This window comes from Dromaius novaehollandiae, chromosome 2 (genome assembly GCF_036370855.1).
Source record: "Dromaius novaehollandiae isolate bDroNov1 chromosome 2, bDroNov1.hap1, whole genome shotgun sequence".
Taxonomy (NCBI): Eukaryota; Metazoa; Chordata; class Aves; order Casuariiformes; family Dromaiidae; genus Dromaius; species Dromaius novaehollandiae.
Genome location: NC_088099.1, coordinates 4,210,224 through 4,231,664, shown reverse-complemented (window position 1 = coordinate 4,231,664; position 21,441 = coordinate 4,210,224). Strand labels below are relative to the sequence as shown.

General features: G+C 40.8%; 1 protein-coding gene across 3 annotated transcripts in view; it reads left to right on the top strand.

Moving 5' to 3' along the window:
* The window catches only part of VIPR1 (vasoactive intestinal peptide receptor 1), a 122,321-nt gene that overhangs the window by 62,251 nt on the left and 38,629 nt on the right, over positions 1–21,441 (top strand). For all 3 annotated transcript variants that reach the window (XM_064505675.1, XM_026096319.2, XM_064505674.1), the window contains 3 exons: positions 15,015–15,118; positions 18,976–19,076; positions 21,067–21,199. In XM_064505675.1, coding sequence (XP_064361745.1) covers positions 15,015–15,118; positions 18,976–19,076; positions 21,067–21,199 — 338 coding nt within the window. The remainder of the gene's footprint in view (positions 1–15,014; positions 15,119–18,975; positions 19,077–21,066; positions 21,200–21,441) is intronic.

Sequence of the window (21,441 nt, the reverse complement as noted above, 5' to 3'; positions counted from 1 at the left end):
CAAATTGATGCCATTTCCAAGGCAAAAACAACATCTTTGATTTTATCTGAGCTGTGCACTTTGTATAATCATTTACAAATGTGAAAATGCAGCCATGGTCATATGTAAAGGAAAGGTAATATTGCCCCTTGTTTTACAAGGTTCCTTGCAAAATTAGTATCATGAAAGTTTTTGAAGCTGTTCTTCCTTTCTAGTGATGAGTATCACTGAATAGTCCTCAAGGAAATTAATCATCTGGTAAATGTTTACGTCCTACTCTTTGATCTCTTTGCCAGAACATGAAAGCTTATACCAAAGTTGTGGGCAAGAGGAAATGTTTTTTGTATTTATAGCAAGAAAAGGGTGAAATATTGGGAAACAAAGAGTTAGTGTGATTTGCCTGCCTAATGGAGAATATGTTCTTCAAATGACTAATATCCTATCTCATGGTAAATAAAGGATAAAATATATCTTGGCATTTGCAAACCTTAAAATGCCTAACATAGTCCTGATGTCATTTGACATTAAATTTTTATACCATTCACAAATCCAGAAGATTTTCATCATTTCCTGACATTCGTCAGTACCATGTGAAGGAGATGAATGAAAATATTTTTGGCACCTTGCTTTATTAAAGTGCATTACTTGCAATCTCTGTACCACAATGTTCCAGCTTTCTTTCAATACATAGTGAAGATGACATTTGTAATAAGGATTTGTTTCCTGCAGTTTCTCCAAAAACAGATTGTCCATACTGCAAGAGTTAAGCAGTATAAATTAGCACTGACTTTTTTTAAGCTTCAACTATGAGATGAATTGCTTAAGGGGTTGGGGGGTGGGAATAACTGAGCTCACTGAACTATGTAATCCCACTCAAAAAGGGTGATTGCTTTCTGCGTTTCAGGATTGTCAAGCTCCACACTGGAGCTGCTCACCTCATAGTTCAACCCCAGGGCAATTCGCTGCTGCTGTGTGGCTACCTACCTTGTTTCCTCCAGTGCTTTAAATTCACTTCTGCTCTCCTTTCTCCTCCCTCGTGAATATGTTTTATTTCTTTTTCCTCCTTTAGTGTATTTCTTCTCTCAAGCCATCTAGAGCAGACCTGTCCAGCTTCTGCATTTCTGCAGACCGGTGGTGCCTGTTTCCAGAGTCACACTGGCATGGCAGTGGTGTCCGAAGCTAAGTAGCCCAACAGGTCTATGCACAGTTCAGCTCAAAATCCTTCAATATTAGTTGAGTGTCTTGAAACAATGTCAGCACAGTTTCGAATATCTTTGTGATTTCCGAGATATCTTCCCTCCCCTGCTCCAGGAATTCCTGATTTCCCTCTCCAATAAATAAATGTCTTCATCCCTTTTCTTCATTCATCCTTATTTTCATATCCAATACTAACCCTTTCCCAGTGTTTGAAATCTGCTGCCAAACGCTGGGCTTGAGTGACGCTAGGAAATAGAATTTGCTGACATTGATGTATCCCACACCATGAATTTATACTTTTGCCAGACTGGTGGAGACTGCACAACTTAACAGGTTTAGCCAAATTGTTTGTGGCAGTGCTGTCTGAAACAGATGTTGTCATCAGTGCCTTTTTATGCGGATGGGAAGTCATTTTCTATCAGTTATTGTAGCTGATATTACCAACCAGCACTGGTTCATGCCTTGCCATCTTCCCGTTGCATTTAGACATGACCTTCTCCATCAGGGTGAAATTCTAAACCAATGTCACAACAAGACAGCAGAAGTTCTCAGAGAACTATTGTGACATCCATGCAAAAATAAATAAAAATAGTTAAGTTACGGAAGTAGTCAGGAAATTGATCTGGAAATTTGCCCAATATATCATTGATCACAGATTGTGAAAAATAAAAGTTGAATTGTCAAACTGAAGCACCTATTAAGTTCTCACTTATCATCTTGAATAGTGGCCATTATCATTCCTTCATCATGTGCCTTGTACCAGGCAGACCCTTGGGCTATGTTTAATGTGTAGAAGGTTCCTGAGATAAGCTGTGAACCACTGGAGTAGGGTAGCTCTCCAATGCTACTCTTCTTCCTCCAGAATAGAAGATGATGGGAAATGACTTGCCTGATCCCACAAAGATTTCAAAAAATGTTGTTGCTGCCTTTTAGTCTCCCCTGTTGCATGTAAATGACAAAGATGAACTAAAGTTGGAAAAGATGGGTATTCTGATAAAGTCCATCATGCTAGAAAAGACTGGAAGAATATGGCTCAGCAGCACTTGCTTAGTTTAGTAACAGAAAGTGCGAGTTTCCATTTCAAGAGTGGAATTTCAAGGAGCGAAAACAGCATTTCAAGCCAAAATCCAACACGGGAACAAAAACAGATGGCTGTAAACTGCTATGAATGCAGTCAGACTAGAAATTGGAAGAAGGTTCCAATGAGGATTTGTGGAAGAATTAAGGACAGAGTTTGGAGATGGTATTTGATGAGCTTTTAAAGTGATTAGAAGATGTTAAGGATCCAGGACACCTCCAGGACTGCCTCTGTATGTTCTTCTGAGGGACCCACTGCATTTCACATTCACTGAGCCAAAGAGACAGAGTGGGAGAGAGGCGTGGCTGTGTAGCTCAGTGACTGCCAGCAGAATGAGGGACTCAAATCTGTAGCTGAATGTTATGATTTGTGCATTATGAGCCATGAAGGCAAGCCAGGATTTTAATGTTGGTCTCAGGTGAATCCTAAGTTCTGGTCTCAGGTAAAATCATGTCCCCGCCTCTGACTCTCATTGCTAAGAATGCTCTCCATATGGCTTAGGACATTTTTTAGCTCCAAGATGCTACTCTTGGTACTGTTTCACAGTCATAAATCCTACCTGCTGAGAAGCAAATCTCCAGGTCGTATCTGACTTTGGATCTCCATGGAAGCAATGCTTTTCCTGGCTTGCTGGAGTCTTAGAATGAGCCTAAAGCTATCCGTGCTTATCATTGACAGCTTTTATATGCACTTACAGTTTTAGACTGATTTCCATGGCTCATTCAAGAGGTTTTGTGCAGTTCTCCAAGCAAGAATTAGGGTGCGATGAGAGTCATGTAACCAGACTCCTGTGGCTGTCTAACACCAGCTGTACAAACTGGCAGTTGTATTATATGTCACCTCTAAAGTACATATTTGTGCATGGCAGCAGTAAGTGTTTAGATTTGCAATCTTTTCCTCTTAAATACAAATCTCAAAATGACAAGGCTATTTAGCAGTATTGATTAATGAAACGAGCATGCTTTTATTTTTCTATATGGAGACAGGGATCCAAAATGCCTAGGCTACATGAGAAACATGATTCAGTCTGGTCAGGTGATTTAAAGATTCTTGAATTCAAACAAGAGCAAATATTAATAAAGATGCTTTTCAGCTGATTTCAGCCCTGCTCCTTTCTGTCAACATGGTGCAGGTAATTAGGAGAAGCATCATCTCACCTAACATTAGCCATGTGAAAGCTCAACGTTTAGTCTAGCCAGACATGTAGGTTCTCTCTTTTAGTCAACAGCAGGAGGGGCATATCCCATCTAGCCTGGAGGTGTTTCTCTGTGTTTTGAATCAGCCCTGAAGATGCCTTTTTTTCTCCACTGCTCATAGAGGGAAGTCCACTTGGGATTTTAGCAACAAGTGGACCAAATCTGCTCATTTGTAAACACATGGATAAAATTTTCAGATGCATCTAAATTACTTGCACTTTTACTATTATTGAAAGCTAATGGAGCTTTTTGTCAATATTGTCTTATATTTAAAGGACAAATTCTTCTCTGGGTTTACAGTCTTTTAAACCTAGAGGAATCCAAGTTATTCTTATGCCATCATTAGCATTCAAAATCTAACCTAATATCTTTAAACAAGCCGTTTTCTGAATAAGCAGAGCCCCAGGATTTACCTGAGAAACCATGGATGTTATTATGGATGTTTTAAATCATGTTGCATCATGAAGATTAAGTGTTTATTTTGTTTTTGATTTTTCCATGCTTTCTATCCTTTTAAATTTCCAAGTACATGCTCTTCTGTTAGACAACTTTTTGGTTTGAATTTTAAAGATAGCTTTCTCTCTGTGCTGTATTTCAACTCAGAAAATATAAATGAAGAGGTTTTTGCTATCTTTTTGACATTCTGTTTCTTGATAGTATGCCCAAAGTTATTCTAACTGTCGTTTGATCCTAGTTACATCCCAGCTATTTTAAGAGCTTACACACACAAGATGTGGTTCATATTATTACTGGCCTCTGACTGATCGCCTTTTCACAAGTTTAGTATGATAGACAGCGAAGGCTTAACTGTGTCATCTCATTCTTTGTTCATGACTCATCTGTGGAAGGCTGTGGAAATGACATCCTCTCTCCATACCTTCCCTTTGGAACATGTTGGCTAATCCTTTGTAGCATTATCTCTCTTTGTTAGAACAGAAGCAATTGAGTCAAATCCACTGGATGTATGTCATTTACTGGTAACACCCAGTTCCTAACAATTCAGGATGAAGCAGAACCCAGCTATTACCACTCCCCACCTCTTCCAGTTCTGGCACACACACAAACGCACAGAGCAAAGGGAAGAGGTCATCATGAAATAACGTGAGAATGAACCCCTGCAGGTATTTGAGCAAGTGATTAAGCAGACTACCACAAGCAGCTCCCTTGATGTCACCTGCAAGCTGCTCCACTGATCTCAGAGCAGAAGTTTTGCTAGCATGATCCCTGGATTTGATATAAATCTGCACCCTGCCCACCCTCCATCTAGGGAGGCTGTGGGAGAAGGACTGATAACACACTGACCCATCTGGCACATTTGGGCTTGTGGGGTCCTCATGTGCTCTGCAAGGAGGCCTCCAAACACTCCTGAGTCCATGCTAGCTTAGGGTGATTCCTGGGGCAGAGTATGGCCACATCCTATGATAGAAAAAGAAAATTCATAAGTAGAACATGGATATGGACTCAGGTGTCTTATTCTGCTGCCTTTCTCTTTAATTAGTCAGATTCACAAGCGAGACTCCTTCCACCTCACTGTAGGCACCTAATAGTTAGTCATCCAGTCTAAATACCTTGTCTAATCTCTCCTTCTAGCCAGTGGAGAAAGAGAAGCATTTCCAGGGCATTAGTCATCCCATAACATGTCTTAGGATAGGATAAGATACCCTGTGAAGGTGTAGTATGGACTGCACAGGGAACCTGAGTGTCTACTTTAGGCTAGACTCCCTACATTTCTATGGCAAAAGTTAGGTGAGATGAACCCCTGTGTTTTGTTCATGCAAAGGAGATCTATAATGAGTAGATGAAAACAAACAAAAATGCAAAATGACATTCATATCCCCCTCAAATGATTCTCATTTGCTTGAAAAATGTCTTAATTTCTCTTTCTTGGGCCAGCATTCTTTTCCTTGGTTTCTTTTCTCTTTTTTTTTCTGTGTTGCTTTTAAAACTGGAAAGAAAACTGAACAAAATAAGGGGAGGGAGTAGGAGGTCCGATGAGCAAAGACATTACCACTTTCATTGGGAACCCAAAAATGAATCAGACCCACTATTTATTTACTATAATCCTCATTTAAAATGAAATAAGCAGTTGAGTATACCTGTTATGCAGGTTCGTTCACTGAGAGCCCTTGGCCTGCACTGGTGCAAAGCAGGCTCAGTCCAAATCACAAGGCAGGTATCACAAAGGCAGATTTGCCAGAAAAGTTTCTCATTTACATGGAATTATGCCAATTATTTCCACCATTGATATCACAGAAAGGGGAGAGGTGGGCCAGGGCTCCTGCTCCCTGTGACTATCAGGGCAGCCTCCAGGCCTGTCTGACATCCATTTTGCTCATTTGTCACGGACAACAGAAGGCCCAAGGCAGAATTCAGGGCCAAATTATTCCATGTCCATAGATGAATGTTGATTTACATCCACTTCTAAGAGTGCACCCTTCGTGTTAGCCAGCTCCAGCAATGTGAAGCAGTGCAATCAACTGGTGAGACAGGTGGCTTTCCAGATGTAGGGCTTATTTAAAGCTTGTTTTTGCTTTAGACCTTTGAGATTCATTTGTAACTGAACTGTCAAAAGGCATTTGCTCTGCTCCTCTGAAGGACGGGCACTCCGAAGGCGTGGGGGTTTCTTAGCAGCAGCTGAACCTCCCCATCGTGCTCATGAGTTGTGCAGGGCGCCCCAGGTCGTGTTGTGTGCCTACTGGGAAGGACTCGGGTGGAAAACCTGTTGTCAATCAGTGGTTATGGAGTTGTTACATCTCCACTTATCAAGAGCTGTGTGTTTTACTCTTGTAAATGTTCCTTAGAATTCCCTAGAACATTATTGCAGTGTCTAAAGTTTTATTGAAAAAATTGTCCTAAAGCTTGACGGCAGTATTTTTATTGTGAGAAAACAAGCAGAGTTTTCAAATTCCTAATTAAAAAGAATATATAATGTTATGAAGGAAGGAATTACGTATTCTATTTACTGAGAATCAGGATCTTCACACTTAGCAATGTGACGTGCAGGAAGGAGGGGGAAGAGAAGGAAAGATGGAGGGCTTCAGGAAATCAAGGATGCAGTAAGCTTCAGGGCACTGGAGATGTGGTAGTGATAACTGAAGACCGAAATGATGTGAAAAAGAGCAAATAAAGAAACTGAAGTCTGTCGTGGAACATGCTGACACCATGTCATATTTTGATGCTCTGTTCAATGTTGGAAGGAAGTGTACTGAAAAAATGATTTTATGACACTGTGACTGAGATAGATAAAGCAAGTCCTGAAAATACCTTTGTTATGACTTACCATACAAGTTTCTCCCAGATCCAGCCACTTCTACATCCAGTTAAGCATGAGTTATAAATCTATCTGAAAGTCTCAGGTGTTTCCCAGTGACAGCAGAGTTGAGTGAACTGGAGATGTTCCAGTAGGCTCCACAGAATCTCAAGAAAAGTAAGTGGTAAGAATTGCTATTGCTTTAATAGCTTCTGGTTGAAAAAAATCAATTTCAGACCGTGGAATATGATGATGGAGAAGCAGGAGAGATTGCTACTCAAAGCAGACCTTCCCCTCCCTTTTAGAAGCTATTACCAGAAAGGGCAAAAGAAGCAAGAGGGGAACTAAGGAGAACATCCCTTAGCTATGACTGACCTCAGATCTCTTGGTGTGAATTCAGGCCCCCATTAAAAGCCAATAAGAAGTTTTCTCCCAGTAAGTTCAAAGAGCTAAGACCTCAACTATGACAAACTTTCAGACATATTTCTGAGTCTGACGTGGATATTTGCAACAACTGAGAGACAAAAAGAAATTGAGGAAAACCTGTTGAGAGTTAGACATATGCAACAAATTGCTTCAAACACAATTATCTCTCCATGTTTATTCTGTTCATCTGCACGATATGTAACTGTTGCTCAGATCAAACATCTTTTATAAAGAAAATTTTCTGTTTTTATCTCACTTCCACTGACTCCTTACTTCTCTTCCATTATGCCTTGAATAAATCATTTAGTTCCTCTACGAGACCCGTTATTGGTTGGTATAACCTAATCTGCAAAGTCATTTCAATTCATATCTCTTTCACATCACTCCCAAATAAGTTTATATATCAAGAAATTGAATTATAAGTTTTGCAGTTTTTGTGTTCCTGTTCCAAAAACTCTGTCTCATTTAATAAATTATATATGCAGTGTTTTCCTGTAGAAGATTTTTTTTCTTCAGTTTAGTGTATTTCTATTGAAAAAGGCAGGTTAAAGAGGTGCCCCTTGCACTTGGAAAAGAAGGTAGTAAAGATGTGATAGTCCTTCCTTTGTGAGGAAAATCATTCCACCTTGATCAACTGATCCCAGGAAAAATGTCTCTTCATTTTCCCTGAGGAAGAGTGATCAAGAAAAGTATTCAGTGCAGAGCTTGAATTAGACCCCTTATATAGGGTTATGAGGATCTTGGACACAGAGGAAGAAGCCTTGAAGAAGACCCTGTGTTTCTGCAGAAAGCAAAGGGAGTGAAGGAGAGATGAGAAGAGGAGGAGTGAGGAGAATGAATAGAGGTACGGATGGACACTATACAAGGAGAGCAGATAGATTAAAACACTTCAGTTTAGAAAAATATGGACTAAGCGTGTAAAGCAAATAGGGTGAAGGTGAATAGCGTGTATGTATGTCAGAGTTGTGGAGAAATAGATGAGGAATGATTGTTTGCCTTTTCTCATGGTGTAGGAGAAAAGAGGCACTGTATGAAATTGTCCACCAGCAGATCTAAAATAAGCAAAAGGAGATATGGTTTCACACAATATATAAAGAAATGGTAGGGCTGATGGAGCTGGAATGTGTTAGTGAAAGACAGAAGTATAGGTAGATACCAGAATTATCAAAAAGATGTAAGATAAATTCAGAATATAGGAATAAATTCAGCGGGTAGATGTATGAAACACTAGCCCATATACAACCTCCATTTGAGGGAACTGGAAGGATACAGCTTCTCAAGGTGGACAGTCTTACTGTTTTTTTGCATTTCTTCCAAAGCATCTGCTACCGGCGATGTGGGAATCCCCAAGGCAATCCACGGGTCTGAGCCCACCCTGAAAGACTGGAAGCCTGCTAAGGAATAGGGAGATCACAGGATCAAGAAATCGGGTCAATGTGGGGGGGGAGAACAGGTGGACTTGTGTTGTGCACCACTGCAGCCAGGCTTATATTTTAGCAGTGAACCCAACAGTGCAGAGGGACTTGCCTGTGCATCTGCAGTCAAGTCAATTTGTGCATAATCAGTCAGCCAGCTTAGAGGGAGGGGAAGAGTCTGCAGCAAACAGCTTCTATCAGCACCATCTCAGTAAGTTATTAGAGTATGCCCAGCTGTAGGCACCCTGGACACAAGTGTGCTGCAACATTCAGCTCTGCTCAGACTTACCCAAAAGCCGACAGGTTCATGCACTGTCCCATGGCAGTGCAGATATGTGATGAAGGTGAATTTGAGAAGGATAGGTAAACCTCAGGTAGGTCTGTATCCAGGATGTGGCAAGATTTGTGTGTGTTGCTGGGTAGAAGAGGGGTAATGTGCAGAAGTGTGGCAAGAAGTTCTGCTTGGAGAACCTGTATGTCACAGAAAAACAGGTGAAGAAAAGAGGATTTGCATTTGTTAAAGTATTATGTCAAATCAGAGCTTGACACTGACCAAAAAGACCCATTAATAGTTTTTTTTTCCCTCAAACACTTTCAGATAGTTTGTAAGCGAGCTTAAAGCTGAGACTTGGGTCTGTCCTGATTTCTGCTTTTGGATGTTGCATTTGAATGGGTCCACTTTACTGAGGCATTGATGCAATTATTTGCTTCATTGCAAGGTAATGGTTTGAACACATAAAGGATGAACCTAAAACGTAGGAACTGGACAATGAGGAGAAGCAGAAAACATTTGCTGGCCTGAGGAAGTGCAAGTGCATGGAAGTGCAAAGATTGTTTCCTGCAATAGGTGTTTCAGGTGTTTCATCAGACGTCTTTCATGCTTGACTTGATTGGTAGTTTTCCTGTGCTATCATACTTCACTGCAGTTTGGCTTGTCAGTGCTTTTAATGAGCTGAAGGAGCACTTCCAGGGAAAAGGGGGCAGGAGAAAGTCCCAAACCCACACAACCTTCTCTCTGTGAGCAGAATATTCCCAGTCTCTGTGTGAAACTTGCTGAGTACAGTGGGGAGATCCTTCACTCACCTCCTAGTAAGGAAACTGTAGCTGATTAATTATTTTGGAGCCATCTCAGGTCTGGAAAGAAACTCAACGCAGGCAAAACCATCACATAATGTCTTATGAAGTAATGTACTGCAAGCTTATTTGACCCAGCTTCTATCTGCTTGTGGTCTTTGCCATGTCACTGCACAGGCAGTCCCCTACTGTGGGCTGTTGGTGACCATCAGAGGTGGAGAGGTTACAGCGCTATTTAGAGATATTACTAAAGAAGATTACTAAAGAGGGGTGTGGGAGAAGAAGAGGGGAGGAGAAGGGTTTTTTTTTTCAACAGAAGAAACGGAATTCAAAAATTCTGGTAATTTAAACATCCAAAAATTGGAGTAAAAGCAGGAATACTTGGACATTCCCTTCTTGAATTTGGGGGGGGGGGGGGTCTTTTTTATTTGATTGGATTTTTTATACTAAAAAGAAACACTTCTTTTTAAACCTAAAATGGTCTCAGAAACTTGTTGGCAGAAAGTTTTCGGCCAGTCCGGCTCGTTTTTGTGGAGAGGGATTTTCTTCCCCCTGCCTTTGCTACCCAGAGCAGCCAGTTTCTGGATCATCCTGGAAGCCAGGACACGCAGCTTAGGATAGGTGCGAGCCATGTGCCAGATTTTGTACAGTCGCACAGGCTAATCAGGAGGAAAGACTGGAACATTCAGCTAATTGCTTACAACCATCAATTCCATTTTCATAATAAGCATGCCATCAAATCGTGTAGATTAGCAAATTAGCTAAGGCTTTGTGAACTCTAAAGAAGCATTTGTTTAAAACATGAGCAGCTGCTGGGCCAGATGGCAAAGTCCTGCCCCGTAGCAGGCGCGTTACCAGAAAGACGGAGAAGTGCACGGAGGAAGTGCAATCTCTCCTCACGCCTCGTCTATATGACCATTGATCATCATGGCATGCTGGAAGCAGAGCTTCAAGGAACACAGGCATGAGTAAGCACTGTATATAAAACCCAGTAGTTCACATTGACTTGGATGGCCTGGCCCATCACCGCCGCTAATTAACTTCGCAATCAGTGGGTGTTTAGCATGCTGCAGACTGGCTGGCCTTGGCCATGGGAGAGCTCTGCTCGGAGACCCTGCCGGCTCGCTGTCCACGCCGGGGCTGGACCCAGAGCTGCTAAGACTGGCTGCACTGGCGTGGTCAGGACATCTGCAAAGAGGCAAGTCTCTCATCGGTGGCTGCGCCAAGAAATGCAGTGATTTGATTGAACGCTTACAGCCTGTCGTGCTATGCTCGAGCCTTAAAACTTCCCACAAACTGGTTATTCAGGCCTGCTGCTTCACCCCTTGCATTTCAATAGCGTTTTGTTCCGTGACTGTCATAAACACTGCTATAAAAGAGCCAAAGGTCTAGCCTCGTATTTACACTAGATACTCCCTTCTATTAACAGTGGCTTTTACGTCATCAGCTTCGTTTTGGAAAGTTGACTGCTTAGTTTCCCATCCTGGTTCTCCAGTGGCAACTACGGTTCCTTTAGCTTGTATAAGGATTACTTCTGCACAAGGTTTTTGCCAGTTACAGAGAATAAACTTTTTTTTTTAGATTTCCGCACTGCTATTTTGCTTCCTTTTTAAGTCCATCCCCTTATGCCAATAAGAAAAAGTCATCACCTTGTTCCCTTTAAACCCTTCTCTTTAAACTCCTTTGTCCTGACATCCGCTAAGAGAAAAGCCCACGGTGAAGGAGCTGGCATGCTGAGAGCCCTCTGACTTCTCGCTGGTCTGCCTTGCTGAGGACTCATTAAGTTTGAAATGATTTAGCTTCAGTCTGATAAGAAATGGGAAAGTTGTGGAAACCCTGAGACCTTCCACCAGCTGGAGATACTGTTCCCCCAGTGCAGAAATACTGTAAAGCTCTGCCTGCTCTGATACTGCCACTTAGGTTTTGCACCTCAAAATACTTCATTAGTGTATCATTCTGGGGAGAATTTATGTTACACAGACAGTGTTAATGGGAAATCATTCTGGCAAACAGCATGTAAAACCTCCAGTACTTTGAACACTTTGCTGAAGAGCAGAACAGTGACAGAAGAGCAGACATTATTGCTAAAGCCATATATGTTAGTGGGAAATTGCGACCCTGGGAGATCAAGTGAACTGGCTATAGCTTCACTGAAGGTCTGTGACCAAGCTGGGATTTGAGCCCATAACATAAAAATCTCAGTTTAACACTTCAGTCTGAAGTTCATTACCTGTCCATTAGGTGATGCTCAGAATGAGAACTAAGACTGTAGGGTAAATTTCCAAGTTTTATGTTCATCTTCAGAATGGAAAGGAATCAACCTAATGTCAAACAGTAATTAGAAATGTTATCTGTGCTGAGGGGAGATGTCATCCACCACTTCAGCCAATACTGTAGTGTGGTAAACTCTGTATCTTCTAACTTTGTCCTTTTTGCACCTCCCAGGCGTCTAGTGCAGAACATGAGAGTTACTATAAGGAAGATTTGTTCTATCAGACCATGTGTTTGAGTTTGTGAATCAAAAAGTGACTTAAGCAGCAAAAAGTGGTAGAAAAAACTTCTGTGGGAAGTGAGATTCCCTATAATCAGGAGGAATTTTTTTAAAACCTCATGCACTTGTAGCAAGACATGAGCAATTGCACTGTGCTGGACGCCAGGGTTTGGGAGGACTATTAAGAATGCTTTTGTTTGGTTTTGTTTTAAAAAAATCATTTTGTTCTTTTCACTTATCAGCAGAGACTCAGCCATTCGTGCTTCCAGATCTGGAGGAAAGTGATAAAAATAAACTTTGCTTTATGGGTTCCTCTCAGAGAGCTGCTTTTTGTTCAGCTTCCCCTGAAGTGGAAGTGATGTATTGTGGCCTCCTGAGTACCTGATCTCAGCGGAGGATTGATGGAAGATTACCTCTGTGTGCAAGCTCACAGCGGTAGTCTCTGACAACAGGAGAAAACCACGTTGGATAGAATTGCCAGATTTGCTGTCTTTCTTGTGTGTTTTAGTTTGTTTACTTATTTAGTATAACATATGGGCTGGAGACCAAGTCTCGTCCCAGTGATGCTGTATCATTTTCCTTCCCTCTACCGTAGCAGAATTAAGGCAACTTTGGAAAGTACTCTGAGAACCTTGAGAAAAATTACAAAAGGAGCAAACAGTAGTGGGGAAGTGTGTTTAAAAAGAAGAAATATGAGTATATGAGGAAATCAATGAAGCTGAAGCAAGCACCTGTTTGTTCACTCAGGACAAGAAGCAAGGAAACAAAACTACCTTGAAAGCTAAAGGCATCATTAAAGAGAGAGGAGGAGTCTTCAGAAGGAAATAGGAGGCAGAAAAATTTGGATGATGGGATCTACTGTAATGAGGAAGAAGCGATAGAAATTACATAACCCTTCAAAAAAAAAAACCCCTCAGTGGTAATGTCCTTGATTTATTTGCACAGACAGGCTCTTTTGTGATCCTGATATGAACCCTGGGAAAAAATAAATGCAAATAATCACCATGCAGAAAAAGCCTGGGGAATAACAATCCACCAAACTATGCTAAAGATAACTACTTTGGGGGCAGCTGTTATAATGGACTAACGCACTAGAGCTTTCATGAGGTTTAGATCTGTTGTAAGGAAGAATTACAGGGAGAAGTTTAGTGTCGAAGTCCATCTGTCACAAGAATTCAAGATCAATGAATAGACAGCTGCTGATTTCAGTGCAAGGTACATCAGATCTATAGTTAGGAAGAGGTCCAGATGACTCAATAGTCAGAAATTCCTGGAGGTGATGCTTGAGCATTTTCATGACTCATAACTGCATAATTGATTTGCTCCTATTTGCAGAAGTTTTATTACTCCTGTGTGCAAAGAATCCCATTGTTGGAAATGTTTGCAAAGCTTTTGAGTTGCACTGATGTAATTCTTCATCTAGGAAGTCATAAGCAAGTTTTGACTGTTTACTACATTTTTTCATTATGATTTATTGTACTAACTGCCCAGTCAGGGCTGGCAAGGAGTTTTATGTGATAAATGATGCCAAAGGAATGCCAGCCAGTTGACGTGTGAAATGTTCGAATTAACAACACAACAATGTGATTTGCATGCAATAGGCAGGGTAGGGATCGATGGTCGGAGTGGATGCTGGGGTACTTGCAACATACTGTTTGATGTATTGCTGCTTTGTTGTTTCCATCTGACAGACATCTTTCTTGGCTTTTTATATTATGAACCTTTTAGCATAAGGTCTATCGATCAGTTTGTCGGCCTCTTGCCTTCTTTTATTTGATTAATATCTGCATAGCCCCTAGCAAAACAGGACCCCTCGTAATAACTAATAACCCTATGGACTCGCACTGAATTTCCAATTACTGTAGAAATGAGAGAGAAGACTAAATTTGGCATCCTGTGCTCCTGACAATAATGTCTTTAGCTCTGTTTAGAGAAAGCTTGATTTCACAGAGGAGTGAGCACTTACCAGGAACAAGTGAAGGTGCTGCCACTGAAGCCTTTCTAAGGACACTTTGCACTTCTTAGGCCACTTTTGAACAACAGATGAGTTCTAAGAGTCACCCAGTCCAGTTAGAACATGAAGCAGAAATGTCTTACGAAATGAGGACAGCTTTGCTTGATACACACTGGACAGTCTCCTTACAATCCCAGATGGGCCAAGAAGTACAAAGAGAGTACCAAAGAGGCATGGGAACTTCATAGTTTTGTCTTTTTTGGTTGAAGGATAGAGATGCCCTAAGTACCCAACTTATGTAGAGGTCCAAGAATTCTCCTTCCACTGAGTATATATGTTAAAACATGCAATACAGGTTGCCAGTGTCTGGTTTTTCTCCCTTCATTGCCAGATTTGATATATTTGGTTCTCAAGCGAGAGTGCAGTAGATTTCCCTGGAATCACATTTGAGCAAAGTTCAGGCTTGTCTTGCAGGCAAGGCATGGATTTTGAGGACTGCATTCGTTTCCCTGCCCTCCCACTTTACTTGTATGCCACGAAATAAGCGCTTTATCCAAGTATATCTTGGCTTCTCACAAGCAAAGTGAAAGAAATAAATATCTCACTACTCTGCTTAGATCATAAATTCTCCAGGAATAGAGACAGTCTCAAACAGTATTTCCTTGTGGTGCCTACAACTGTGGGTCCAGGTCCAGTTTTCATTGCCATACCACTAGAAGAGATGTGCTGTGGGCACCTCCATATTAAACATCTACTAATTTCTGAGGACTGAACTTTATGACCCAACTGGTCCCTCCCATTTATGTGTTCTGCCTAATGAGCACTTCATAATAATGGAAGAGTGCAAAACTTTTATTCTAGGTGTTAAGAGAAGTGTGATCTGCCCTTGAATCAACAGTAGGCAGCCATATGTTGAACAGCAAGCCTTACATGTCTTTTTCTTCATCCTTCCAGGGAATGTGACCAGGAATTGTACAAGCCAAGGCTGGACAGATGTGTACCCTGCACCATACTCCCTCGCTTGTGGATATGATTCCAACAGCACTCCAGAGGAAGAGGTAGGTGAACCTGGATGGATAGACAGCAAGATTTACCAGGGATAGACAACAGAATCACATGATCTTCCCCTGCCCAATTTTTCCATTCCCACTGTGATCCCTCAAGAAGGAAGGATCCTCTTGAGGATCCCTAGAAGCAGAAATCAAGTGTCCTTCTGGTCAAAGAGCTGATCCTCCTTTTGATTTCCAAGGGAGTGGCAGGAGCTCAGCACCAGAGAGGGTCAGAGCAGTGTCACTGTGATGCCCATGTGTAACTTCAGGTGCTAGATTTTACATATTCAAGTTTGAAATGTGAGTCCAAGCCATTCCTTCAATATTTATGTATTTTGTAAGGAAATACACAAGCTCTCAAAAATATTGCCTGTATGTAAATTAGTAATTAGTGACCTCTGTGTAATTAACTTTAAAATATTGTAGCATATTGGCATTTACACAGAAAGAAGATTGTTACTGCATAGCTGCATGCTGAGATGTGAAAGGTTAAGTCTGAAGAGGATAACAAAAGTGTTTTTTAAAAGCAGGATTCATCTCACCTAACTAAAAGTTCAACATCTAATCTAAGCTAGTTACCTACAGCTGTCCCATAGTCAACAAGAAAAGCTCATGCTAGAGTGACGTTGAATTTCACTGCAACTATATATTTGCTTTAAATCCATGCCTTTTTCTGCCACATGACATATGTCAGTGTTTGTGAAAGTTGGACGTAGGAATCTTAATAATGAGCAAATATATGCAGTGGAGGGTCTTTGTGTATGACCACACATTACAAAGGCACTCAAACAGTTAATGGAAAATCTGGACTGAAGTTAGCCAGCGTTAATAGTGAAGGAATACAGAAAATATCAAAGGGAAAGTTACACAAAGAATTTCAGGGATCTACTGACGGGAGAGCATTAGTCTGCTTTTGGGGTCAGCTGCCACTTCACGTCTTTAAGTGTCCCATTTCTATGCCCAAAATGTATGGCACCGTTTCCTCATTGTGAAGGCCATTGTTACTGGTCTGCAGCGCGAAGGCCCTCCACCAAGAGCTCGAGTTCATGTTCCAGCTGCGAAGGGATTTGGGAATTCCTGTGACATGCCTTGGCGACCCAAAGGACTGCAGCGTTGCCAGAGCGCCTCGTTACCAAGAGAACACATATTGTGTTCTTTTAATTCTCTCTTAATTATTTTCTTTTTATTTCTGTAGTTTTGTCATGCTGTTTAAGTCTACTTTGTGTGAAAGGTGGCCGAGGAGAGTGAACATGCAGTACTAGCTTGTGAAAAATAGTTTTTCTTTTTCTCTCTCTCTTTTTTTTTTTTTTTTTTTTTTTTTTTTGAATTGGCTTTCAGTTTGGGGAGGAAGAAACATAAGGAATAGGAAAAAAAAGAACAGCAGGCTGTATGAGGCATGAGGTCCAGAACAGACTGATAACCACCCATGCCTAAAATGCACTTTTAACATCTACTGGTCTTAAGTCAGAAACAACAGAAGTATAAAAAATAAGTAAGGGATATGTGTAAGATTTTATTCCTAAATTCTAGCTGTCCTTGGAAAGCAGATGGTGTAGGCACCGACGTAGTGCACCTATGATCCTTGCAGTGATAATGATTCCTTGTCCAACCTGACTTTGAAGAGCTGTATGTTAAGAAACTGGGGATTGTTTTGCTTCCACCTTGTCAGAAGGGATGCACACCTTCCCCACTGTATGCCCTCACCTGGTCAGAGCCAGGCCACCCTAGATGTCCCCATAGGCTCCATCTAGAGGCAATGAAGAGAAATAGGCACCTCCGCAGGTCATTTCATCCCACGTTTCTCTCCAAAGAGAATTTACTCTAGAGGGAGCCTGGATAAGTTCAGCCTTAGAGAGCTAAAGTAGGTGAGATGAACTCTAGGCATGTTTGGGTGCAGGACTGCACAAAGACCTGTTAATCAGCATTTCTGCTGTCTCACGCTCATTACAAATGTAAATGGTTCACAGTCTCACCTCAGTTACCACAGGAAAAATGTGGAGGCTACTCAACAGAAGTTAAGGAAATTGGTTCTGAATTGCTCTCAGTGTAGCACATACCTTAACTAGACCTTCTTACAACATGCCTGTGAAAGTAAGCAGAAGTTTTTAGAAGTCAGAAAGAGAATGACAAAGTTGTCCAATTTCATGCATTGAGTCAATATCACATCTACATTTAGAGCTAGAGCCTGCATTTCCTTTACATCTCTCAATCCCTCTGTTTCTTCTAATATGAATATTCTAGTAATCTGAGCATTAAAAGGAAAATTCCAATTCTATTTGTGATCTTGGGTAAAATTCTCTACTTTGATATCTGTAGAACAGGAGGTGATCATCCTTAGCAAGTAGAAATGAAGAGTGAGAATTAATTATGTGCTGTTTCCAGAGCAGAAATAACTCCACAGTCCCACATTAAAGTTGAATGCAGAACCATCTCTCTATACACAAGAAGGATCAGTTATCGTAAAATAGAAGGGCAGTGAATTGCTTGCTGAGTAACTCTAAGATCCTTCTGGGCATAACTTGTTTTTGTGAATAACTCTAAGTTGCAAGAGGACCACACCTGTATTCACACTTAGTAGTGTCCATCTGACAGCCCACTGCTGATATCTCTAATGGTATATCTTTATTTCCTTCTTTCCATTATACCTTCTTCTCTGCTCTCCCAAATATGTGCAGGATGACCTCTTCCTCCAACTCAGTCCCCCGCCACAAGCTCTCTCCTTCTGCCTGGCCAGATTTCTCCTTGCCCATGAAGCAATATAGGCATGACCACTGTCATCTTTGCTCTGTCTGAAATTTCCAGCTTGTTTTAACACTCCTCCAAGCTGCCTTGTGCAAATGCTAGAGGATTACCTCTCACCTCTGCCGCACTGGTTCTGTAGAGTTCCTGCTACTCAACAAGGCCTGTGAAAATGACATATAAAAATGTCAACTCTCACTGTAATCACACTGGCTTTTCAAACAGGGTTGGGTTTATATTTTCAGTCAAAATTGCTTTTTCTGGGATTTTTTGGTGTGGTTATTTTAATTGAAAATGATGGCAAGGGCTAGATTTTAAGATTTTCCACAGATGGAAAATGACATATGTCAGTATTTGTGAATGCTGGACACAGGAATCTTAATAATGTGTTTTCATGAAAATATGGATTCTTCATGGATAAAATAAATGCCCAAGAACCAACTGATCTTTTTTTAAAAAAAGCTGATAATCAAAATATATGAATTTAGAGTGTTGCTGCAGAGCCTTATGAGAGCTGGAGTTTTGATTCCTTATTTCCCCATTTTCTTTAGACCAGGTTTCCATGTCAAATTAAAGTCCCATGATGCTCCATGCTCAGAAACTCCCTCCGTGTGCTGTCTTTCATGTCTAAGAGAGAAGCCACAAACTAACTTTCAAATTAACACATATTTCTCAATGAACATATGTGTGCTTTCAGTGAGAACATTTTAGGACTGTTTCTTTTTCCTTGCCAAAATAAAATCTATGTCTTCCACAAAAACAAGAGCAATTTTCACACCAGTTCTGTCCTCAACCTTCTTTAATAAAAGGAGTTCATCATAGTCAGTGCTGACATGTCAATGCACTGCTTAACCGAATATTAGTCACTCTTGTTTCACAAGATTATAACCATGTAACTGTCTATGTGACTGTCAAATAAGACTCCTTCCTCTAGAAGCCTTTCCCCTGTGAAATCGTGGCCCGGTTATGGTGTGATCCAAGCTCTACTGCTACCAGACACTTCTGTCTAGTTCCTCATTTCACCAAAAAATTAGTAAAAGCTCAACGATGGTGTGTGCAGTGTTTGTTTAGGAAAGTGTGTTGGCAGCTCTTTGAAAGTCCTGTTTTGTTTCTTTTCTTCACATTAGCAAACGGCCTTCTACGGCACAGTCAAGACCGGCTACACCATTGGATATACCTTATCACTCATTGCTCTCACAGCTGCTATGATCATTTTATGTCTCTTCAGGTAAGACCATGAGCAAAAAAGGCAAAGGTAAGGGGATGTCTCAGAGGAAACAGTGGCTATTTAAGCACAGATAAATGACTGTCTTGGTGATAGGCCATGAGTGTCATACATGGATGCCAGAAGATTTTATGTCTGAGTCATGTCTAAGGTGGACAGGAGAGGAAAGTTCTTCTATCTTTTGGTGTCCCTATTTTCTGATATGTGAATTGCAATCTTTGCATGAGAGGTGCAACCCCAATCTAATTATATAGAGCAGGAATTATCTGACTAAATGCATAGTCTTTTGTGGTAGATCTCTATATCTGAGCTAGTCACCACATATTCCCTTTATGGTCCACAGAGACCGAGTTTGTATGGTATATACGGATTCTAGGGATGATGCATTTCAACTAAAGCAGGTATTTAAAACGTGACAGATGAATTACACCCCAGAACTACCTCCAAAAGTGCACTTCAGAAGTGTCTCCTACTATAGCCCACATAGATCTAGGGCAAGACATACACAACTAGTGCCATTTGAGACATGCTAGGGCCACTGTGACGTGCACAGGGTTGGCAGATATGAAGCAGGACTTTCAGGAGGCACAAGCCTTCATGGATTGGCAGGCAGATACTCTACAGCACATCAAATGGCATTAGGTGTCTAGGTTCTGGCAACTGAATTCATCTTCAATCTGTATCACTTACAATAGATTCAGGCATCTGAATTTGGGTGTTTCCAGTGAAGAAGACTACATATGGGATAGTCACCTATTATAATGTTGTTTAAATATAGAGATAACAGCAAAACTTCAATGAGATGGAAGAATCTGCTAGGTCTGCGTTCCATCTCCTTATGTCAATGTCTGGTGGTTTCCTTTAAGTATCCTTCTTGCTGTCATTGCAAATTTATTACAATCTGGCCCAGAAATCATTCCCCCACAAAAATGTAGGAAGCAGCATATTCTAGAGTAACTCTCAAATTTATACCAAGACTTCATGACCCTTCACAATCCTTGAGCAGAGTTAACCACTTCCTTTGCACCTCCCAGCATACACACTCTCTCCACTCCTCTCATAAGCAAAGGAGTGAATCAGACACACGATCAAATTATCTCATCTCAGCAAAGAACAGGGTGCCAGCTAAACTGGTGAAACTGTCTGGGTTCACACTCTTCATCTGTTGCAAACAGTGTAATTTGACTTGGCTTCACCTGCAAGAACAGAGAACTCAGCTCGGTCACATTATCTTGCCATCATCAGAGATTAAGAGCACAAAATCTGCGGATGCACAGTGACTCATTAAGAGGTGGTAATTTGATCATGTTGCTGAGTGAGGTCTGTTCCGGTTCTGATGACTGTACAAAGTACCCATTTCCAGAGTATTAGGCCTTTCGCTTTTAGTTGATGTAAAGTCTCACTCGAAAAGCAGACTTATTTGATCAGAAAAGATCTTCAGAATATATTAGCAGGTAAGGGAAAGAATAAACCTAGCAGTATTCTTAATATAATTAATACCTAGTCATTTTTAAATAAAAATATAGTTCATATTGCTCCAGAAAACATGCAGTATGTGTTAATTTTGGCAATGGTTGCTAAGAATTTATTTCTCTTCCTCCGGAAATATTTCACTTCTAAAAGCATTATTACAGTACAAATGTTCTATAGAAAACAGACCTTTATCAGGAGCAAAGTCTGCTTAGTCGAAAGCATCTCTTTTTCAATGGAAAGCAGTATGTTGGAAATGTTTTCTATCATTCTTTATTTTGACCTTCTTCCTGACAATAGGAAAAATAGCAACACTGCTATAGACACATGGACTGCCACATCTTTTGTGGTTTTAAAAAGGCTTAAGTGGATCTTCAGTGAGTCACATCAGAATATAGTCAGTCTCAAAGTTTCTCATGTTTAATCGAAAGTCTGTATCTTGGCAGAAGAAGCGTAAATAGATAAATAATGCTTTTGAATAGCCTTGCTATTCAGAAATGTTTCTTCTCTTGCTTCTCAACAGAAAACTACACTGTACTCGAAATTATATTCACATGCACCTCTTCATGTCCTTCATAATGAGAGCTATCGCAGTCTTCATAAAAGATGTCATCCTTTTTGAGAGTGGAGAATCTGAACACTGCTTTGTGAGCTCAGTAAGTAGCAATTCACATTGAAGCTTCCACCGTGTCCTGTTTGCCCCTCTTAACTGATGCACCAAAATGACCTTGTAAATGCATGTGAGACAGATTTTGGGAAGATTTCAGGTTTTAGTCATTTGAGAAGAAGCAAAAACCCAATTTCTACTGTTTAGTTTGGAGGGAAAGGGCGTAAAATAGATAATAATGCTCAAAAGTTTGTAGGTCTCTTCTCCTTTTTGAGATGTCCCGTTAGCCCT